The 19,945-nt window shown below is 38.0% G+C and overlaps 2 protein-coding genes across 2 annotated transcripts in view; both read right to left on the bottom strand.

The window, feature by feature from the left end:
* NXPE3 (neurexophilin and PC-esterase domain family member 3) overlaps positions 1-1,582 on the bottom strand; it is a 67,415-nt gene extending 65,833 nt beyond the window's left edge. The window contains exon 1 of the mRNA XM_049628109.1: positions 1,495-1,582. The gene's annotated coding sequence lies outside the window, so the exon portion shown is untranslated. The remainder of the gene's footprint in view (positions 1-1,494) is intronic.
* A 10,429-nt stretch (positions 1,583-12,011) lies between these two features.
* Positions 12,012-19,945, bottom strand: part of CEP97 (centrosomal protein 97) — a 29,699-nt gene continuing 21,765 nt past the window's right edge. The window contains exons 10-11 of the mRNA XM_049628107.1: positions 18,555-18,630; positions 12,012-16,876 (exon numbers count right to left, since the gene is read on the bottom strand). Coding sequence (XP_049484064.1) covers positions 16,172-16,876; positions 18,555-18,630 — 781 coding nt within the window. The 3' untranslated portion in view covers positions 12,012-16,171. The remainder of the gene's footprint in view (positions 16,877-18,554; positions 18,631-19,945) is intronic.

Here is a 19,945-nt window from a genome sequence, read left to right as displayed (position 1 = left end):
GTACCCTCATCTCACACACCCAAAGTGCTGACTCACCTAGGCCTTCCTTGCCCTTCCACCAAAGCAGCACCTCATGCTTTCATGGAGGGGAGGAGTTGAGAAGTAAACAAACAAGTTAGATAAGTCACAGAGTATTAAGTGCTATAAGAAAATATAAAGCACATTAATAGGCTGTGTTCTTTAACCTTGCATGCCCATGAATATCATCGTGTAAGCTTTTAACAACGCCGACGACTAGACTAGACTCAGAATCAGACTACACTGAATAGGAATCTGTGGGAGCAAGTCCCAAGAAACAGCTTTTTAAAAGAGGTCTCCAAATATTATAATATTTAATCATAATATATAGCCAAATAGGGGAACCACTAGTATGCGGTGGCCAGGGGTGTTACTCCTATCATTCAGTCAGGGATGGCCTTTCCAAAATTGTAACCTACACTGTCCCCTCAGGACAATCCGAATCCAGGGCAATAGGGACAGCCAACCTCACTTCAGTTTCCTTTCCTTCGTTTCCTTTCTCAGTAACAAATAACAGCACTGTATCAGGCCAGAGATTGTCAAGGAGAGAAGAGAACTAAGCACAGTCAAAGAAAAGCAGAACCCAAACACCATGGAGGAATAATAGTGTGTTGCTGTCTCCACTGCATGGAATCAGACAATTAATGATCGGGGTCTGGGAGTCCCACCAGCTTAAAGCACACCCTGATGTTCCAAATGATAACCACAGTGAGGAGGGGGAAGGCCCACTGAGCAGTGTGATTCTTCATCTTTAGGAAATATGGCAACAATCCTCCTTTAAATAATGAAAAGAAAGGAAAATTTTACAGACAATTACACACAAAATTCATATGAATCCTGACGGAGAATGCCCCTGACCACCACCCTGGTGCCCTCTGATCAAACGGATCCTGGCCAGGGTTTCCACATCACACCTTGCAAAGTCACACTCTTCTCTCCCCATACGATCTGAATCTGATGTCCCAAAGCGTCAGCTGAGTAATGCCAGAAGAGTCCAAAGTGTGAGAACATCGCCAGGCAAGTGGCAGCTGGGGCCCACAGCAGCAACGAGACCGGAGATTGGGGAATAAGGAGAGAGGCGTCGCAAAAAGGACCGCACTGGGTTAGGGAGGGGTCTTTGGCAGCTGCACCTCCCGGCGTTGCAGCAAGTGCAGAAAACTGAGGACAGAGAAGCTCGCGCCAGCCCCGCCCCTCCCTACCGGGACCTGCAGCGACTCGGGCAACTCAGGTCCGAGGCGGCCGGGGTTGCAGCTCTGCCCCCTCCAAGGGCCAGAGTCCCCCCCTTCTGGCTCCAGTGCCCCCAGTCGCGATCCCCTTGTCTGAGCTCCTCTGCACCAGGCCAGGGACTCAGGGGCTGTCGCGCGCGGAGTAAGGGGCTTCGCAAACGAGAGGCGCACGCGAGGAGCCAGGCAATGGGTCGCTTGAGCGGCAAGGACCCAGCCGGCGCCCGCGTACAACCCGCAGTCCCGCACTCACCTCCAGGCCCAGCTGCTCTCCTTGCGCTCTCCCGCCGCCTGGCATCGGGACGCCCCGATCTGTAGCCGCTGCGCCAGACAGCCCGGCCCCTGCTTCCTGGCCCCGCTACGTCGCCTCACGCCCAACTCCCGGCTACGATTGGTCGAATTCCGGGAGGGGCGGGCCCAGGACGCTGACTGACAGCCGCGGGTGCCGAGCGCGAACCTCTGAGCCGCGAGGCGAGGAAGCGTTGGAATCCCGGCTCCTGCGTGCAGAGGGGGGTCGCCTCGCTGCACCGCTGTGACCTGAACTCTCGGGACCGGCTCCTCTCGCCTTCGAACACCAAGGTTTCCTACGGGTAATCGGTTTCAAGCCTTTTTTTCTTGTCAGCGAAAGTGACCAAACCGGAGAAGCCCCTACTTGGGCCATCTTTCCTGTCGGTGGCGAAATTTATTGTTTCCTCAACCAGAAGACACTCTTGGCCAAGCACCAGCACCGAGACGGCAAGTCGTTGAGTCTTTACCTGCTTGCAATTAGTCGACTTAGTCTATTTGCCCTTAAAACAGCCCCGTCCCTTTTACTCTCCCTTTATATGGCATAGGACTTCTGGACAAAAATGCCTGCATACGTTCCCAACCTCCCCCCCACCCCCGCCCAGTTCTGGGTTATCCTATTTTGGACATTCTTCTAAGCGGGAAAACGTGCACAGCTATGCGACATTCAGGAACTGAGAGGAGTCCTTGGAAGACAGACAGAAGCCCTGCTTAGAAAGCTGGAAGGGATTGCGGCCTGCTCTGTGTTCTTCAGTGCACAGGGGAGTTAATGGAATTTATCCGAGCCAAACGCAGACTCTAAAAATAGACCTACCCCCAGACTATTATCTCAAGGTTGAAGAGGAATGAATATAAACTGCAACTACCACTAATTATTTTTACATTTACTGACCACAATGGACTCTACGTGCTTATTCAGATGTTTTCATGGCAGGACTACATGCATGGGTGCCTAGACCTATAAGTGGAATAAAAGAAGGTTCCTTCTATACAGGGCAGTCTCTTCTGCAGTAACCATTTCATTCTCCTTCCTGGAGAAATTCAGTCTTCCAGGGCCTACTCATAAAAGGTGGCTTCCGTTGCCTCAGTGTGGGATGAAGAGCCCCATATGATAAACTTATGCTGTAAGTCCTATCTCCCAGACACCCCATCACCTATTCTTTCACAGTTAGACTGCCTGGCAAGTGGCAAATACTTAAACAGGACATGCTGACTTCTAGGTCATGGTTTTGGACCACATTAGTGATCCCTGATAACCCCATTCACACACAGGCACTCATAACCCTGAGGCATTTGAGTATAAAGACACACACACACACACACACACACACATACACATAACATATATATATATGGTCATTGTAGCCACAAATGAGAATGCCTAGGACCAGAGAGTCCTGCATATCACTATTAATTCATTAAAATAACTCTGACTACAAAGTCACCACACTCCCAATGAAAAAATACCATCATACAGAAAATATTTGATTTGGATCCTGACCTGACTGGGTCTGACTTACAGCTTTGCCTCTTACTAGCAGGGGACAAAGTACTCAACTCCTCTCAGCTCAGTTCCTCAACTGTGAATTAGGGGCAACCCTACCTGCATTTAGGAATAAATTAAATGACAAATGAAAAGTCCCCTAGCACAGTGTCCCAAATCTCTTCCTCTTTAATCCCCTACCTCAGGTTGTGACATGGCATAAGGAATTTCTGAAAGCTACATTTATGATCATCTAACTTTGAGAACTGGGAGGAAAAATGAGAACATAAGGTTTGTATGTCATCATAAAAACCAAAGGAACTGTTTGCTTCTGACCTATCTGCAAAAAAGTTTAGATGCTAATGTTACTAAACTTTATTTCTCTAAGAAACACAAAGCATGGATCTTTTAAAGTTAGATAAGCAAATTAAGCCTGTTTCTGATGCAGCTAATTTGGGGGTATTTACCAGCCATCTGGCTCCATCTCTGATGGCAGAAGCTTGGGACACAAGCACTTCTGATCCCATATCAATTCCTGTTTCAGTCACTTTGCTTCTTAACCCTTTGAAAAAGTGACTAAAATTTAGGCCCCCAAACTTCTCAAACCATTGTTCAAAATAAATGATGACTGTCATATTAGGTACCAACCACCCTATCCCCCAAAACACCATAGGCCACAAGAAAATGCTGCCAAGGGTAGGAGACTAGAAGGAAGAGGTATTTGGTGTCTGTATTAGTCTGTTCAGGCTGCCATAATAAAATACCATAGACTGGATGGCTTGAACAACAGAAATTTATTGTCTCACAGTTCTGGAAGCTAGAAGTCCCAGATCAAGGTGCCAGCTGATTCAGGTCCTGGTGAGAACTCTCTACTTGGCTTGTAGGTAAACACCTTTCTATGTCTCCTCATCCTCTTTTTTTTTTTTTTTTTCCAGGAACTGTGTGTGCTATATCATAGGTGGAGGGGCTAGGACTCAGGCACTTGGAGGCCTCAGGAGCTCTTCTGGACAGTGCAGACCTTCTCCTCCTGCTGCTTCCATATCCTGTCTTTGAATCCTTCTAGCTCTCACTGCTGGTCCTCCTTCATAGGTAGTCTCAGCTGCCTCTTGTGCTGTATGACATAATCCTCAAACCACCCAGCCTGACTGGCAATCTAGAACATAGCCACAGGGAAGCAAAGTAGAGTGTCATCTGAAGCATCTCTACCTTCCCCCCCCATCTTGTTTCTCCATTCTCCTTTTATAAGGACACCAGTCTCATTGGATTAGTGCCCTACCTTATGACCTCATTTAACCTTAATTGCCTCTTGCTGGGAAAGGCAGTCTCATGCATGCAGTCGTTCATACATATGGCCTTAGCCTGCAACACTTCCTTACCAAGAGATGAAAGAGACCTCATAGCTTGTGTTGGATGTTTTGCCCTGTGTGGGACTTTCTTTATGTATGCCTTTGTTTTGCTTAAGACACATGAGAGCTCCTTAGCCCCTTTTACCGTGTGAGGACACACTAAGAAGGTGGTCATCTATGAATCAGAAAGCTACCCTCAGCAGACACTGAATCTGTTGGTACCTTGATCTTGGATTTCCTACCCTAGAACTGTGTGAAATAAACTTGTTGTTTATAAGCCACTCAATCCATGGTATTCTGTTATAGCACCCTAAATGGACTATGACACATACTATCCACTCGAAACAGTTTTCTAAAATTACTTAGGTCATCTCCCTTTTTCCTCCCCCTTCAGTGAATATATGTTGTCATAGTCCACACTCCATCCTAAGATCCCTTGACATCCTACTTGATATTTGGGGGGTAAAATTTACATGTAATAAAACTTCAGTCTTTGTGTACTATTCTCTGAATTTTGAAGGTCAGTATGTGATGATAAAGGGGTCAATTCATCAAAAGATCTAACAATTATAAATATTTATGCATCCGAACATCAGATATATTACATAAATGTATAAAACAAATACTTCCAGAACTAAAAGGAGAAATAGCAATATAATAATAGCTGGAGACTTTAATATCCTATTCTCAACAATGAGTAAATTATCCAGACAGAGAATCAGTAAGGAAATAGCAGATTTCAACAACAGTACAGACCCAAATGGATCTACTAATCACACACAGAACATTACATACAAAAGCGGCAGAACACATTCTTCTCAAGGGCACATGGAACATTTTGTAGGATAGATCATGTTAGGTCACAAAACAAGTCTCAACAAAGTAAAGAAGATAGAAACTATATCAAGTATGTTTCCAACCACAGTGAAGTGAAATTAGAAATCAATAACGGGAAGAAACGGGAAAATTCACAAATATGCAGAAATTAAACACATTCTTGAACATCTAATGAGTCAAAGTAGAAATTAAAGGGATATAAAAAAATATCTTGAGACAAATGAAAAGGCGAAATACCAAAACTTAAGGGATGCAGCAAAGCAGTTCTCAGAATTGTGCGTCAACTATTTCAAATTTAATTTTTTTTTTAAATTTCAAAGTAAAAAAATAAAAAGAACATCAGAGCAGAAGGATCTATAAGGAGTAGAATAAAGGAGTAAAAGGGTAGGGCAGGGAGGGAGTGATAACTAATAGATGATCAGACTTGTGAAATTATTTGGGGAAAGCTTCTTAAATGTGTACAGTAGATCTAGTGGAGCATCTGAAAAAAATAAGAGTGAGTATATATTCATGGGACCGAAAAAAAATAGGGCAGTTTTTAATTCCAAGAAAAATGTTTAAAGATACAAGAAAGGAACTCTCACTACTGTTATTCAACATAGTGTTGGAAGTCCTAGCCTCAGCAATCAGACAACACAAAGAAATAAAAGGCATCCAAATTGGCAAGGAGGAAGGCAAACTTTCACTCTTTGCAGATGACATGATAGTCTATGTGGAAAACCCAAAAGACTACACCAAAAAACTGCTAGATCCATGAATTTAGCAAAGTTGCAGGCTATAAAATCAATGCACAGAAATTGGTTGCATTTCTATACACTAATAATGAAGCAGCAGAAAGAGAAATCGCGGAATCGATCCCATTTACAACTGCACCAAAAGCCATAGGATACCTAACCAAAGAGGTGAAAAATCTATACACTGAAAACTACAGAAAGCTTATGAAAGAAATTGAGGAAGACACAAAAAAATGGAAAAACAGTCCATCCTCGTGGATTGGAAGAATAAATATTGTTAAAATGTCAATACTACCCAAAGCATCTACATATTCAATGCAATCCCTATCAAAATAACAGCAGCATTCTTCACAGAACTAAAACAATCCTAAAATTTGTATGAAACCAAAAAGATACTGAATAGCCAAAGCAATCCTGAAAAAGAAAACCAAAGCTGGAGTCATCCCACTTCCGGACTTCAAGCTGTATTACAAAGCTGTAATCAAGACAGTATGGTACTGGCACAAAAACAGACACTCAGATCAATGGAACAGAATAGAGAACCCAGAAATGGACCCACAAATGTATGACCAACTAATCTTTGACAAAGCAGGAAAGAATATCCAATGGAAAAAAAGTCTCTTCAGCAAATGGTGTTGGGAAAACTGGACAGCAACATACAGAAGAATGAACCTGGACCACTTATTTACACCATACACAAAAAAGAAACTCAAAATGGATGAAAGACCTAAACATAAGACAGCCATCAAAATCCTAGAGGAGAAAACAGGCAACCTCTTTGACCTCAGCCATAGCAACTTCTTACCTGACATGTCTTCAGAGGCAAGGGAAACAAGAGCAACAAATGAACTATTGGGACCTCATCAAGATAAAAAGCTTCTGCACAGCAAAAGAAATAATCAGCAAAACTAAAAGGCAACTGATGGAATGGGAGGAGATATTTGCGAATGACATATCAGATAAAGGGTTAGTATCCAAAATCTATAAAGAACTTATCAAACTCAGCACCCAAAAAAACAAATAATCCAGTGAAGAAATGGGCAAAAGACATGAATAGACACTTTTTCAAAGAAGACATTCAGATGGGTAACAGACACATGAAAAAATACTAAACATCACTCATCATCGGGGAAATACAAATCAAAAGCACAATGATACCACCTCACCAATTAACATCTCAGGCAACAACAGATGTTGGTGAGGATGTGGAGAAAGAGGAACTCTTTTGCACTTCTGGTGGGAATGCAAACTGGTGCAGCCACTCTGGAAAACAGTATGGAAGTTCCTCAAAAAAATAAAAATAGAACTACCTTACGACCCAGCAATTGCACTGCTAGGTATTTATCCAAAGGATACCGGAGTGTTGTTTTGAAGGGGACACATGCACCGCAATGTTTATAGCAGCACTATCAACAATAGCTAAAGTATGGAAAGAGCCCAAATGTCCATCAACTGATGAATGGATAAAGAAGATGTAGTATATATAGATATATACAATGGAATATTACTCAGCAACCAAAAAGAATGAAATCTTGCCATTTGCAACAACATGGATGAAACAAGAGTGTATTATGCTAAGAGAAATAAGTCAGAGAGACAAATATCATATGACTTCACTCATATGAGGAATTTAAGATACAAAACAGATGAATATAAAGGAAGGGAAGCAAAAATAATATAAAAACAGAGAGGGAGACAAACCATAAGAGATTCTTAAATACAGAGTACAAACTGAGGGTTGCTGGAGGGGTACTGGGTGGGGGGAGGGCTAAATGGGCAAAGAGCATTAAAAACACTTGTTGGGATGAGCACCGGGTGTTATATACAAGTGATGAATCACAAATTCTATTCCATTCTATTCTATTCTATTCATTATTGCACTATATGTTAACTAACATGGATGTAAAATTAAAAATAATAATAAAAATAAATGAATAAGGGGGGAAAATCCCATTAAAAATAATAAAATAAAAATACAAGAAAGGAAAGGCGATCATAGTATAATAGTAGCCTATACAGTAAAATATATTTACTTACATAATAATAATATAAAAACTGAATTCTAGGGGTGCCTGGGTGGCTTAGTCGGTTAAGCGTCCGACTTTGGCTCAGGTCATGATCTCATGGTTTGTGAATTCAAGCCTAGTGTCAGGCTCTGTGCTGACAGCTCAGAGCCTGGAGCCTGCTTCAGATTCTGTGTCTCCTTCTCTCTCTCTGCCCCTACTCCACTTGCTCTCTCTCTCTCTCAAAAGTAAACATTAAAAAAATTCTTTAACTGAATTCTGACTTTACTAAAATTATGGCCATTATTCAAAGAAAAGGAAGAAATTTGGAGGGTGGTACTGAACCAAGTCCTTAATTATCATAAAAGGAAGTCAGTAGAAAATGTCTAAAACTTAGGGATCTAGTGAAAACAGTATACTGAAGTTAATTAATACCAGAAGAGATAGCTCAGGGGTAGGGAGAAAAGGACAGGGCAGGAGAGTTATTTTATAACTATGCGCATACACTGTATTGTATTGACAATATTTTTTAAAGTAATAATAAACATTTTTTAAGTTGATGAAACAAAAAAATTTAATGGTTTTAAAAAATTTTTTAAAAAGGCAGCTCTCAAAGGGAAGTTTACAGTGATAAATGCATTTACATCAGGAAAAAAACAAGATCTCAGATAAACAGCCCAACGTTACACCTCAAGAAATTAGAAAAAGAACAAACTAAACCCAAAGTTAACCAAAGAAGGAAATAATAAAGATTAGAACATAAATAAATGAAATAGAGAACAGGAGAAGAATAGAAAAGATTAATAAACTAAGAGCTGGCTTTTTGAAAAGATAAACAAAACTGACAAACCTTTGGCTCTACTAACCAAGAAAAAAGATAGAGGGCCAGGGGTGCTCAGGTAGCTCAGTTGGTTGAGCATCCTCCTCTTGATTTCAGCGCAGGTCATGATTCCAAAGTCATGGTATCCCATGGGGCTACACACTGAGCATGGAGCCTGCTTGGGATTATCTCTCCCCCTTTCTCTTTGCCTCTTCCCTACTCTCACTCTCTCTCAAAAATAAATAAACATTAAAAAAAAAAGATAGAGGGCCAAATAAAATTATAAATGAGAGGAGAGATATCACAACTGATACCATACAAAGGATCATGAGACAACTATAAACAATTATACACCAACAAACAAATTAGACAACCTAGAGAAATGGAGAAATTCCTAGAAACATACAACCTACCAAGAGTAAATCAGAAAGAAATCTGAACAGACCAATGATGAGTAAGGAGATTAAATCAGTAATCAAAAATCTTCCAACAAAGAAAAGCCCAGGACCAAAAGGTTTCACTGATGAAGTCTATCAAACATTTAAAAAATTAATGGCAATCCTTTCAAACTCTTCTCAAAAAAGCAAAGAGGAGGGAACACTCCCAAACTGATTTTATAAAGCTGGCATTACAGTGATACCAAAGCCAGACACTACAAAAAAAGACAGGCCAATATTCCTGATGAATATAGATTCATATTTCTTCAACATAATACGAGCAAACCAAATTCAAAAGTACATTAAAGGGACCATATACCATGCAAGTGTGGTCCAACATACACAAATCAGTAAATGGGATGCATTGCAAGACAAAAGTTATAAGATCATCTCAACAGATGCAGAAAAAGCATTTGAGAAAATCTGCATCCATTTATGATAAAAATTCTCAATAGATTGACATCAACATAACAAAGGCCACATATGACAAGACGCACCATACTCAATGGTGAAAAGCTGAAAGCTTTTCCAATAAGATCAGGAACAAGGGTGCCTACTCTCACCATTCCTATTTAACATAACACTGGAAGTCCTAGTCAGTGTAATCAGGCAGGAAAAAGAAATAAAAAGCAACCAAGTCAGAAAGAAGTAAAAATGTCTGTTTGCATATGAAATCCTATAGTCTACCAAAAAACTGTCAGAACAATTCAATGAATTCAGTCAAGCTGCAGGATACAAAACTAGCATAGAAAAATAAGTTGTTTTTCTAAAACTAAAAACAAATCACCTGAAAAAGAAATAAAGAAAATAATCCCATTCACAATAGCATCAAAAACAATAAAATACTTACGAATAAATTTAACCAAGGAGAGAAAAGATCTTTACACTGAAAACTAAAAGTCATCATGAAAGAAATTGAGGAAGATACAAATAAATAGAAAGGGATCTTGTGTTCATGGGTTGTAAGAATTAATATTGTTAAAATGTCTATACTATCCAGAGCCACCTACAGATTGAATGCAATCCCTATCAAGATTCCAATGGCATTTTTTTTTACAGAAATAGAAAAAGCATTCCTAAGATTCATATAAAAAAACAATAGACCCCAAATAGCCAAAGCTGAAAAAGACCAACAAAGTGGGACGCATCACATTTCCAGATTTCAAACCATATTAGAAAACTATAGTAACCAAAACAGTATGATAACTGGCATAAAAACAAACACATAGACCAATAGAACAGAGTCAAGAGCTCAGAAATAAACCCATGCAAAGAGGTGAACTAATATTCGACAGGAGAACAAAGAATACCCAATAGGAAAAGGATAGTCTCTTGAATAAATGGTGCCAGGAAAACTGAATATTCATATGCCAAAGAATGAAACTGGACCTCTGAATTATACCACTCTCAAAAATTAACTCGAAATGGATTAGACTTAGGCATAAGACCTGATACCATAAAACTCTTTGAAAGTTGCTAAGAGAATACATCTTAAATGTTCTCAACGGACACACATACAATTGTAAAACTAGGTGAGGTGATGGATATGTTAACTAACCTTAGCTGGTAGACATTTTGTAATATATACGTATATCAAGTCATCATGCCATATATTTTAAACTCACACAATATGTCAACACTTTTCAATAAGGCTGGAAAAACTTTTAAATTAAAAAAAAAATGCAACAAGTACATACAATGGAATACTATACTCAGCAGTAAAATGGAATGAACTATCAGATAATTCTCAAATAATCATGCCGAGTAAAAGAAATCAAAAATAGGAGGGGGTGTGAAGGAAATGAAGAATCTTTTGAGGGGTGAATATGTTCATTATCTTGATTGTTGTGATGGTTTTATAGGCATGTATAAGTGTCAAAATTTATTAAATTGTCCATTTTATTTTTTAAGTAGGCTTCATGCCCAACATGGGTCTTGAACTCACAACCCAGAGATCAAGAGTCGCTTGCTCTCCCAACTGAGCAAGCCAGGCACCCCTTAAATTGTCCACTTTAAATACATGCAGTTCACTCTATGTCATTTATATCTCAATTAAATTTTTAAAGTGTATATGTAATTTTTTATGATTCCCTGCCCTAACCAAATTTTGATTATCCAACTGTACTAGTCTGATCAGGCTTCCATAACAAAATACCACTGATTGAGTGGCTTAAACAATAGAAATTTATTTTCTCTTATTTCTGGAGGCTGGAAGTCCAAGATCTAGGTCTCAGCAGGTTGGTTTCTGTTGAGCTCTCTCGTCCTGGGTTCCAGGTGGCTGCCTTCTCATCGTGTCCCCAAAGTGGCCTTTCCTCTGGGCATGCACAGAGAGTATCTTGTGTCTCTTCCTCTTCTTACAGTACACCAGTCCTATTGGATTAAGACCCCTTCCTTATGACCTTATTTAACCTTAATTACCTCCTTGAAGATCTTATCTCCAAACACAGTCACATTGGGAGGGCTTCAACACATGAATTTTAGCAGGGGATATAATTCAGTCCATAACACCAACCAACTACAGGTCCCATTTGTGTCAAATGAGACGATTTGTGCTCTACTTACTCATTCACTCCCTAACACTTTCAGCACCAGGTTTCAACAGTATCTGACAGTGTCATCTGTGATCTGTGAGGATAATCTGCTTTCTCTACCCATTACCTGGAAGCAATGAAATCTATGCCAAATAAAACTACTAAACTAGCTTTTCTTTCATTTCCTATCCATATTCATAAGGCTAGGACTGTATTATTGTAAACTCACTTATATAACAACTATACTGTAGATCTTTCTTAGAATTCTATCTGCAATTTGTTCTGAATTTTAATTACCCATTAATTATAAACACAATGAATAACAACCATTACTACTAATCACTATAATAAACAGATGAATCACTCAAACAAATGTACAAACTTTTTATTTAGAATTAGAGACTCAAATACAAATTAAATAAGTACAATACAAAATATTAAGCCTTCATAAAACAGATCATAACCACTTTAAATCATCTATTTCTAAAACAAAATTAAAGAGAAATCTAAAAATAGTCTAAACTCAAATTATTTTTAAACTCTTATTGTCAACATTAAAATTATCACAAAACGCTTAAAGAAATTTAACTGGAAAATGAACAAAGCCACTACTGAGAGATTCCTGCTATCTACTATTTCAATTAAGGAATGAAAATATAGTATGATTTCTACTCATTCACAAATAAAATGCACCTCATTTTAAAAAGACTATCTATTTTACTCCAAGATTGTGAGAACTGCTTTGTTTACTTGACTTTTATTTTTAATATGGCACAATAGGTTTGATCAGTGTAAGCAATATCACCAGAAATATTTAGAATGTTCATTTTTATGAACAAAAGAATCACATATTTTAGAAGTTAAAATATTACAATATAATAAATATCATTAATAAGGTACATGGCAAAATAAAGATATACATTAAAAATTAAGTCTTTTTCTCTTCATTTATGAATGGGAAACTGATCAAACTCATGCTATACTTTCCCTTTTTACTCCAGAAAAAAAAAGGTTTTATAGTTTATATTATTGTTATAAATCCAAATCTAAGAACCTGCACCAAAAAAGTACCAAGGAGATAGTATACTACCTTAAGCTCATATTGTTTCTGAAAATACTTATAAAAGTAAAACTAGACTTGTATTAAGTAGATAACAGGAAAGTACTAATACAGTGTTTACATATTTAAAATAACCCAAAACAAAAATAAAAGAAAAATCCACACTCAAGAATGGTACCCACATTATTTAAGAATAAAGTTATTTCCATATATGCAAACAAGTGTGGGGTTAAATATTTCCCTAAAACATGCATATTGTGAGGCCTTTCATATTTAAGCTTATAAAACCAAACTATATTGTGTTTGTATCAATTATCATGATGGGACATTTTAAAACTCTGACATCTGTTGTTCTGTAAAACTGAAGATGAAATATAAACAAACTCAGGATTTCACTAGAAAATCTTAGATATCTCCACAACCTGTTATATTTTTCCATGAAATAAATGTACTCCAAGATGCAATTGTTCTTCAAAATTTTTAATTTCTATGACTGATCTTTAAAAACTATTTAAATTAGGGGCACCTGGGTGGCTCACTGAGGTCAGCACGGAGCCTGTTTCGATCCTCTGTCCCCTCTCCTCTGCCCCTCCCCCACTCATGCTCTGTTCCTCAAAAAAAAATAAATAAAACATTTAAAAACCATTTAAATTAAATCACATTTCTTGGAGAAAATTTACTTAAGAGTTCTTAATGACTTAGCCTTTTTCTATGAGCAATTTTGCTTCAAGTGGTAGAGTTCAAGCTCTGTTAGAAGTTTTGGGTTTTTTCTCTTTCAAAAAGATTTTCCTACGGACTCACTAAATGTAAAATTAATAGTGTATGATAAGTTTTGGAATACAATAATTCTTAAGTTTTCAGTTTATTACAACTAACTAGCTATAACATCAAGCAAGTTACTTAACTTTTCTGTGCCTTAGTTTCATCTTTAAAACAAAGAGATTAGAACAGATAATCTCTAAAATTCCTTCCAATTTTCACATAGTAGGATTCTGTGTTTCTGGAAGAATAGCTCATTGATATACTGAATTTTCCATATAGCAATAAAATGGATACGAACTAAAGTAGCACAGCTAAACTAATCTCCTATAAGAAAAAACACAAAGACCATGTTAAAGTTCAACTTCCCAAACTTTACTAGACCCATTCTCTCTAGCCAGACCAATGCACTGCCCATAGAGATAACATCAAATATCTTACATAAGTTATTTTAAATCACACTGTAAAACCTATTAAAATATATTAAGTCTATGCCACAGTTTTCCTGCATTCTAATTTACATCATTTTCATTCTATCTACATCCAAAATAATCTGTACAGTTAAGGTAGGGGTCTACTTAATATTCTTGCACTTCAAAACACTAGTAAAGTTCTATCAAATGAAGAGCAAAACATTAAGCCTTATCATAATCTGCCAAGTTTAAAATAAAAGTACACTAATGCTATTTATGGGCTAGAAAAACAAGGGAAAGGTAAAAAAGGAAATCTTGCTGACAAATGCTGATGTTCAAATGAATTTAGGTGTGTTTTGCCATTTCTCAGAAAAGGGGCAAAAGTTGTCAGCAGAAACCTACGTAGGCAATACTGAACCATGACATTTCAGGAACTTTTATGAGAAATTAATTTTCCATGAACAGCACTTTAGTATTAGTGCAGTGCAAGTTGGTTTTTCTGTGTCTAACTATGGGCAGCAAATGAGGCACTTAACTGTAAAATAGAAAAATAGGGTATATTTAAGAAGAAATTCAAAATTACTCACAAAAGATAATTAGCATTATTCAAAAAGTAAAAAATTCTATATTTATTAACATGCATTCAATGTTACACATGCGTCACTAGGGAAAATTTTCAATGTAAGACGACTGTTTGATTTAGAAGAGACAGAAAATATTTCCTTTTCAAAAGATTCTGGATTTCTGAGAATGAAATACAAGTCTTCTCAACCTGAGTGCTACATATTTTTAAACAGAGAAAAATACATTTTACCCACACTGGAGAAATGTTCCTAACTATCAACAAAGTATAACATGTGATCCCTGACTTTATTCGTGAAGGATCAGAAGTTATTATTTTATATAACTTCAAAGAAGGAGATCTAGTGACTGTAACAGAAAAATGAATTTTGATATTTAGCACCTAAATTTAGAGAACACTTAAGTATTGCCATAGTTTTAAATAGTTGTATGTCCAGAGATCGGGGGAAATCAGATAGTGTAGTTCAAGGATACTTTAACATTCTCAAAGATTAAAATACCAAACTTCCTTGATTTGCAAATGCATCCATCTATAACACTCAAACACAATATTATCATCTCTTCCTGAAGCTACTGATCTATATTCTTCTTAACAAGAAATAAGTGAGGTTTATTTTTTCTTAGCCACCATTAAACTGTCTTCCAAATGTGGCACTTTTTCAGAAATTTGTTTAGAAAATAGTCCTTTAAAAAAAGTCATTCATATTCTATCACTAATACTATTTTAAATGTTCTTCACTATGAGGCAGAGGTCAAAAAATGAAGTAAATGGCCATGGACCTTCTGCTGAAATACATAAGCAAATGTAAAGCAGGATCAGAGAAGATGAACATAGTATGTTGGCACAGAAATGGTTATCTGTAGGGTAAAAAAGCACTGAATGAAAAGACAATGTCTGCTGTGACATTATTCCAAGTGAATGGAACCTAGCATCTGCTCTCTTCATATCTAAGAGAAAATTCTTGTATTGTCTCTTTAAATAAGCTTGATTTTAATGCTAGGTGGAACACTTTGCTTCATATGTTAAAACTAATACATGACATTAAAGTTTTCCACGAGACGATTTAATCGTTTTCCTCTGAAAAATCCTCTAATCTTACTTTTTCTCCCTATTTGCTGATAAGAAGGCTTTCCTTGACTCATAAGGGAGGGAAAGGGGAAAGGCTTAGAAATACATGTTCTTATTCCAAGGAGGCTGGAAAATTTCTGGAGTTCATTTATATTCACTTTAACAAACTGTATTCCTTACTACATAATTAATCTCCTGACATACAGAAAAATCTAAATTCTCTTATTTATACCTTTAAGGTAAATTGTTCTATTTTCTTGAAGATATTCTAGTTTGTTTTTGAAAGGCAATGAGTACACTGAAAAACAGGAACACTGTTGATGCAATTCAGTTGTTGGGAAATAAAGTGCACATAGCTTTCAATATAAATATTGTTTGATAGATTACAACTAAGAGCTCACAAAATCAAAACAAAGAGTCAGCTCAGTATCTAGAAAATGGAAAACATGAGACAAGAATACAAATTCTATACAAATAGTAACAAAATGGGGATGATAGTCCCCTTCAAAAAAAAAAAAGGGCAAGTGAAAATGGTAAAAGTAGATTTCTGCTTCCGAAGCACCCACACATGCTACACAGTAATACCAACATGCAGTACCTGAAATGTAGACTCACAGTCTGACTGCTGCCCTTGAACTTCAGCATTTAATTTACAATTTTCTGGTGCCTGGCTGATTTCATCTTGCAAAGCAGGAGATATGCCATGAGAATCATCTACAGAAGTGCTGTCAGACAAGGCATCTAACTTTTCAGGGGAAGGAGCAATATGAAGCTTACTATCTCCTGTGCCTTCCTCCAAATTTGTCCTCTCCTCAGCATCTTCTAGCTGTTGAACTGAAGTTAAATACTGCTCAAGTAGACTATTATCCTGCTCGTTGTTTAAACTCTCCTTACTCCATTCACCATATTCATCGCTAACATCCCCTACATCAGACTCTTTGCCGTATTTGACTGTGTCAATGGAATTCCCCATTATGGAACTTTCACTGCCTTCTGTGGAACTTTTTTCAAAATCCAAAGAATCCTGCAAACAGTGAACTTGCTCTGTTAGGGAAGAATGAAAACCAGAGTCTGGAAATTCTGGTAAGGATTTCTCTTGAGGAGCCTCATCAGGCGCAATAAACCAGTCAGGATTTTGATCAGAAGAGGGCTCCTGACTTTGGGTGAGTAACGGAGGCTTAGATGGCACTAGAGTACTTGATACAGGAGGAACATCAGTACGCCAGGAACTTAGACGCTGATCCATCATCTGCTGCCAAGCTTGTAGAGACCTTACCTACAAACCAAAGGATATAGTTTTATTATAAAATAAAAGTCACGCCTGTTTTACAATGTTCTTTAAGCTTTCTTCCCAATACTCATGAAGGTGATAAATGGCAGATGGCAGAACTTGAGTTAGAAATGGCCTGACTCCCCTTACCCCTTCCATAGCACTCCCAGCCTAAAGCAGGCTGGCACAAGTGGTGCACATCCTTGGTAACAGAAGGTCCTCACCAGGAGAGTTAGGATGGGCCAAAGCAATTCTCTTGTTGCTACTGGAAGAACTATCAGAAGCACAACAGCACATGGCTAAGGGGTAAATAATGTGCTGAGTATGAACTGAAGTCTATTGAATAAGACAGATTAGAGCCTATTATAAGTAGATTCTCTAAAATAAAAATCTCATTGTAGATATCCATTTAAGGTAAGAGTTTTTAAACATTATCTAACAATATATAGCATATACAACTCTAAAATACCTAAAAATATCCCGGGCACTTGATAACATGACCTTTACATTTTTATATTATAATTAAAATCTCAAAATTTTACAGTTAAATCTGCAACAAGAAAGCAATTATAGAATTTTTTAGTTTCCCTTTGACCACCCTCTAAGGTAATCACTGAGAGCAGTATGATGTGTGTCCTTCCAGACCTTTTACTATGTATTTTTAAATACACACGATGTTTTTAAAATCAAGCAGAACCTTAAGTTCTGCAACTTGCTGTTTTTCACTGAACAATGTTATTCTGGAGATCTTTCCAGGTCTTCAATTCATACCCTTACCTTATTCTGTTTAACTGTTTCATAATGTTCCATGATGTTGTTATTCTATAATTTATTTAACAGCTCCCCTACTATTAGTAATTATAAAACCTTAGAAATCAGTAACTATTTCTTAATTTTGTAGGCAAAATCCTATTATAACAAACTCATTTATAAAAATGTTTTCAAGAAATTATCATTAAGAAATATTTGATGAAAAGGGCACCTAGGTGGCTTAGTCAGTTAAGTGTCTGACTTGGCTCAGGTCATGATCTCACAGTTCATGAGTTTGAGCCCTGCATCGGGCTCTCTTCTGTCAGCACAAAGCCTGGAGCCTGGGCTTTGGCTCCTCCGTCTCCCTCTCTCTCTCTGCCCCTCCCCTATGCGTGCACACTCCCTCTCTCAAAAATAAATAAACATTAAAAAAAATATTTGATGAGATAAAATAACAGTAAAACTGATTGTCTGAACTATCTCTGATGTGTGCTATTATTACAGGACTCAAACTCTCTTTCCCAAGAAGTCATGCATTCTTTTTAGGACATGCATATTGTAGCCATTATATAGCATTTTAGCCACCTTATATTCAAATATTCCCAAAAGATAAAACAAGAAAGACAACTACATAAAACTTCCAATTGGGTTTTTTGTCCTTAGTGGAAATTATGACAACATCCCTCAATTTAGTGCTTTCCTTCATCTTTATGGTTTATCTTTGTGGCCAAAATTATGAAAATATTTTTCTTGAGATTAAATAAAATGTAACGAAATTCACTGGCCTGGTTCAGAGTTAGTGGCAAAGAACACAGACCATGTCCTCAACCTTTAGAAGAAGTGCTTAATATGCCTGACTACTCTATGATTATCTCCATAAATCCAGAATGTTTCTTTGTTCATACATTAGGTAAATCAGCAGGAATGGGTTTACCTGGTTCCAAAGGAATCTGACAGCCTCCTCTTGCACAAATTTTTTAATGCGTTCTTCATCTCTTTCTTTTCTTAATCTACAATAATTCAAAATCCATTACTGACACAACGAAGGGTGCTTTGACTTGCGCCTGTTGTTACAACTAATAAACACTTGTGCTGTCAAGACATTAATAATCTAGTAACAGCCCTTTCTACTTTTAGAGTATCTAAACTGAAACTAGTTTTAAAGTATGACTCAGTGTAGAAGCCAAATGAATATAACTGAAATTTAGATGATACTGGCTCCACAAAGTATTGCCAATGATGAAAAATAAAACAAAATATTAAACGGCTCTTTATCTGGCTGTTATTTCCCAGCCAAGAACACCAAAGACACAGGAGCCTGCAGCAAGGAGTACTTGCTCAAAGCCTCAGAGCAACTGAGGATTAGGATCACAGCTTGACAGCCCTCTTCTAAGAGATTATTAGTAGGACTAATCCCATCAAATTCAGTCCCTGTTTGCCCGTCCCTGACATATTCCTTGCCATTATCAACAGAGCTGCCCTTCCATCACTTCCCCTTATTCATTAAAGTATTAATCTGGGCTCACTGCTGCCCTCTCCATAGGCCTGTCACCAAGCTAAGGCTCCCTTAGTTGTCCGTTACCTTCCAGAATGTCACCACTTTTTCTAGCCCCCCCAAGTCCTTCTCCTGTGCCATCTGGGACTCCTAAATTGTAATCAGTAAACTCCCTTAATTTCTCAACCTCTTCTGTGAAATTTTCCTTGACTGAATCAGACATCTTGCTGAGGGCACTGTAGCCCTCTCAAGTGGAAGTTATTTTAGGGCACCTGGCTGGCCTAGTTGGTAGAGCATGCGACTCTTGATCTTGGGGCTGTGAGTTCAAGCCACATGTTGTACAGGGAGCCTACTTAAAAAAAAAAAAAAGTGGAAGCTATACATCCATACATCAGGGTCAGAAGATAGCTTCTCACTACTGTCGACAAACATTCTTTGCCTTCCTCCTTGAAGAACTCCTGCCATCCTGCTAAGTTTCCCCAAACTCTTTTCACATACAGGCCTCCCATTATCTGCCCCCATTCATGAAAGTCTCAGGGCGAGTGTCTCTCAGCTCCATTCCTATCATCATTTTTGGAGACCTCAGCACTCACATGGACGCTGTCCCTCATAATAATCCACCCTACGTCATTCATTCTCACAGTCTCACTAGAGACCCAGTCATTTTAAAAACGATCTCAAGCACCCACACAAACCACTACCTCCTTTCCTCCCAGCCCACTGGCTTTTGTTCCCCCTACGACAATCTGGACATCCAGCCTTCATCCAGACCTCCACATTAGCGACCCCCACCTCCTCCTGGCTCTCCTTTTACCTTGTTTAAATCCCAA

This window comes from Panthera uncia, chromosome C2 (genome assembly GCF_023721935.1).
Source record: "Panthera uncia isolate 11264 chromosome C2, Puncia_PCG_1.0, whole genome shotgun sequence".
Lineage (NCBI taxonomy): Eukaryota > Metazoa > Chordata > Mammalia > Carnivora > Felidae > Panthera > Panthera uncia.
Note: the sequence above shows the minus strand (reverse complement) of the source record. Positions and strands in the feature narration are given on the sequence as shown.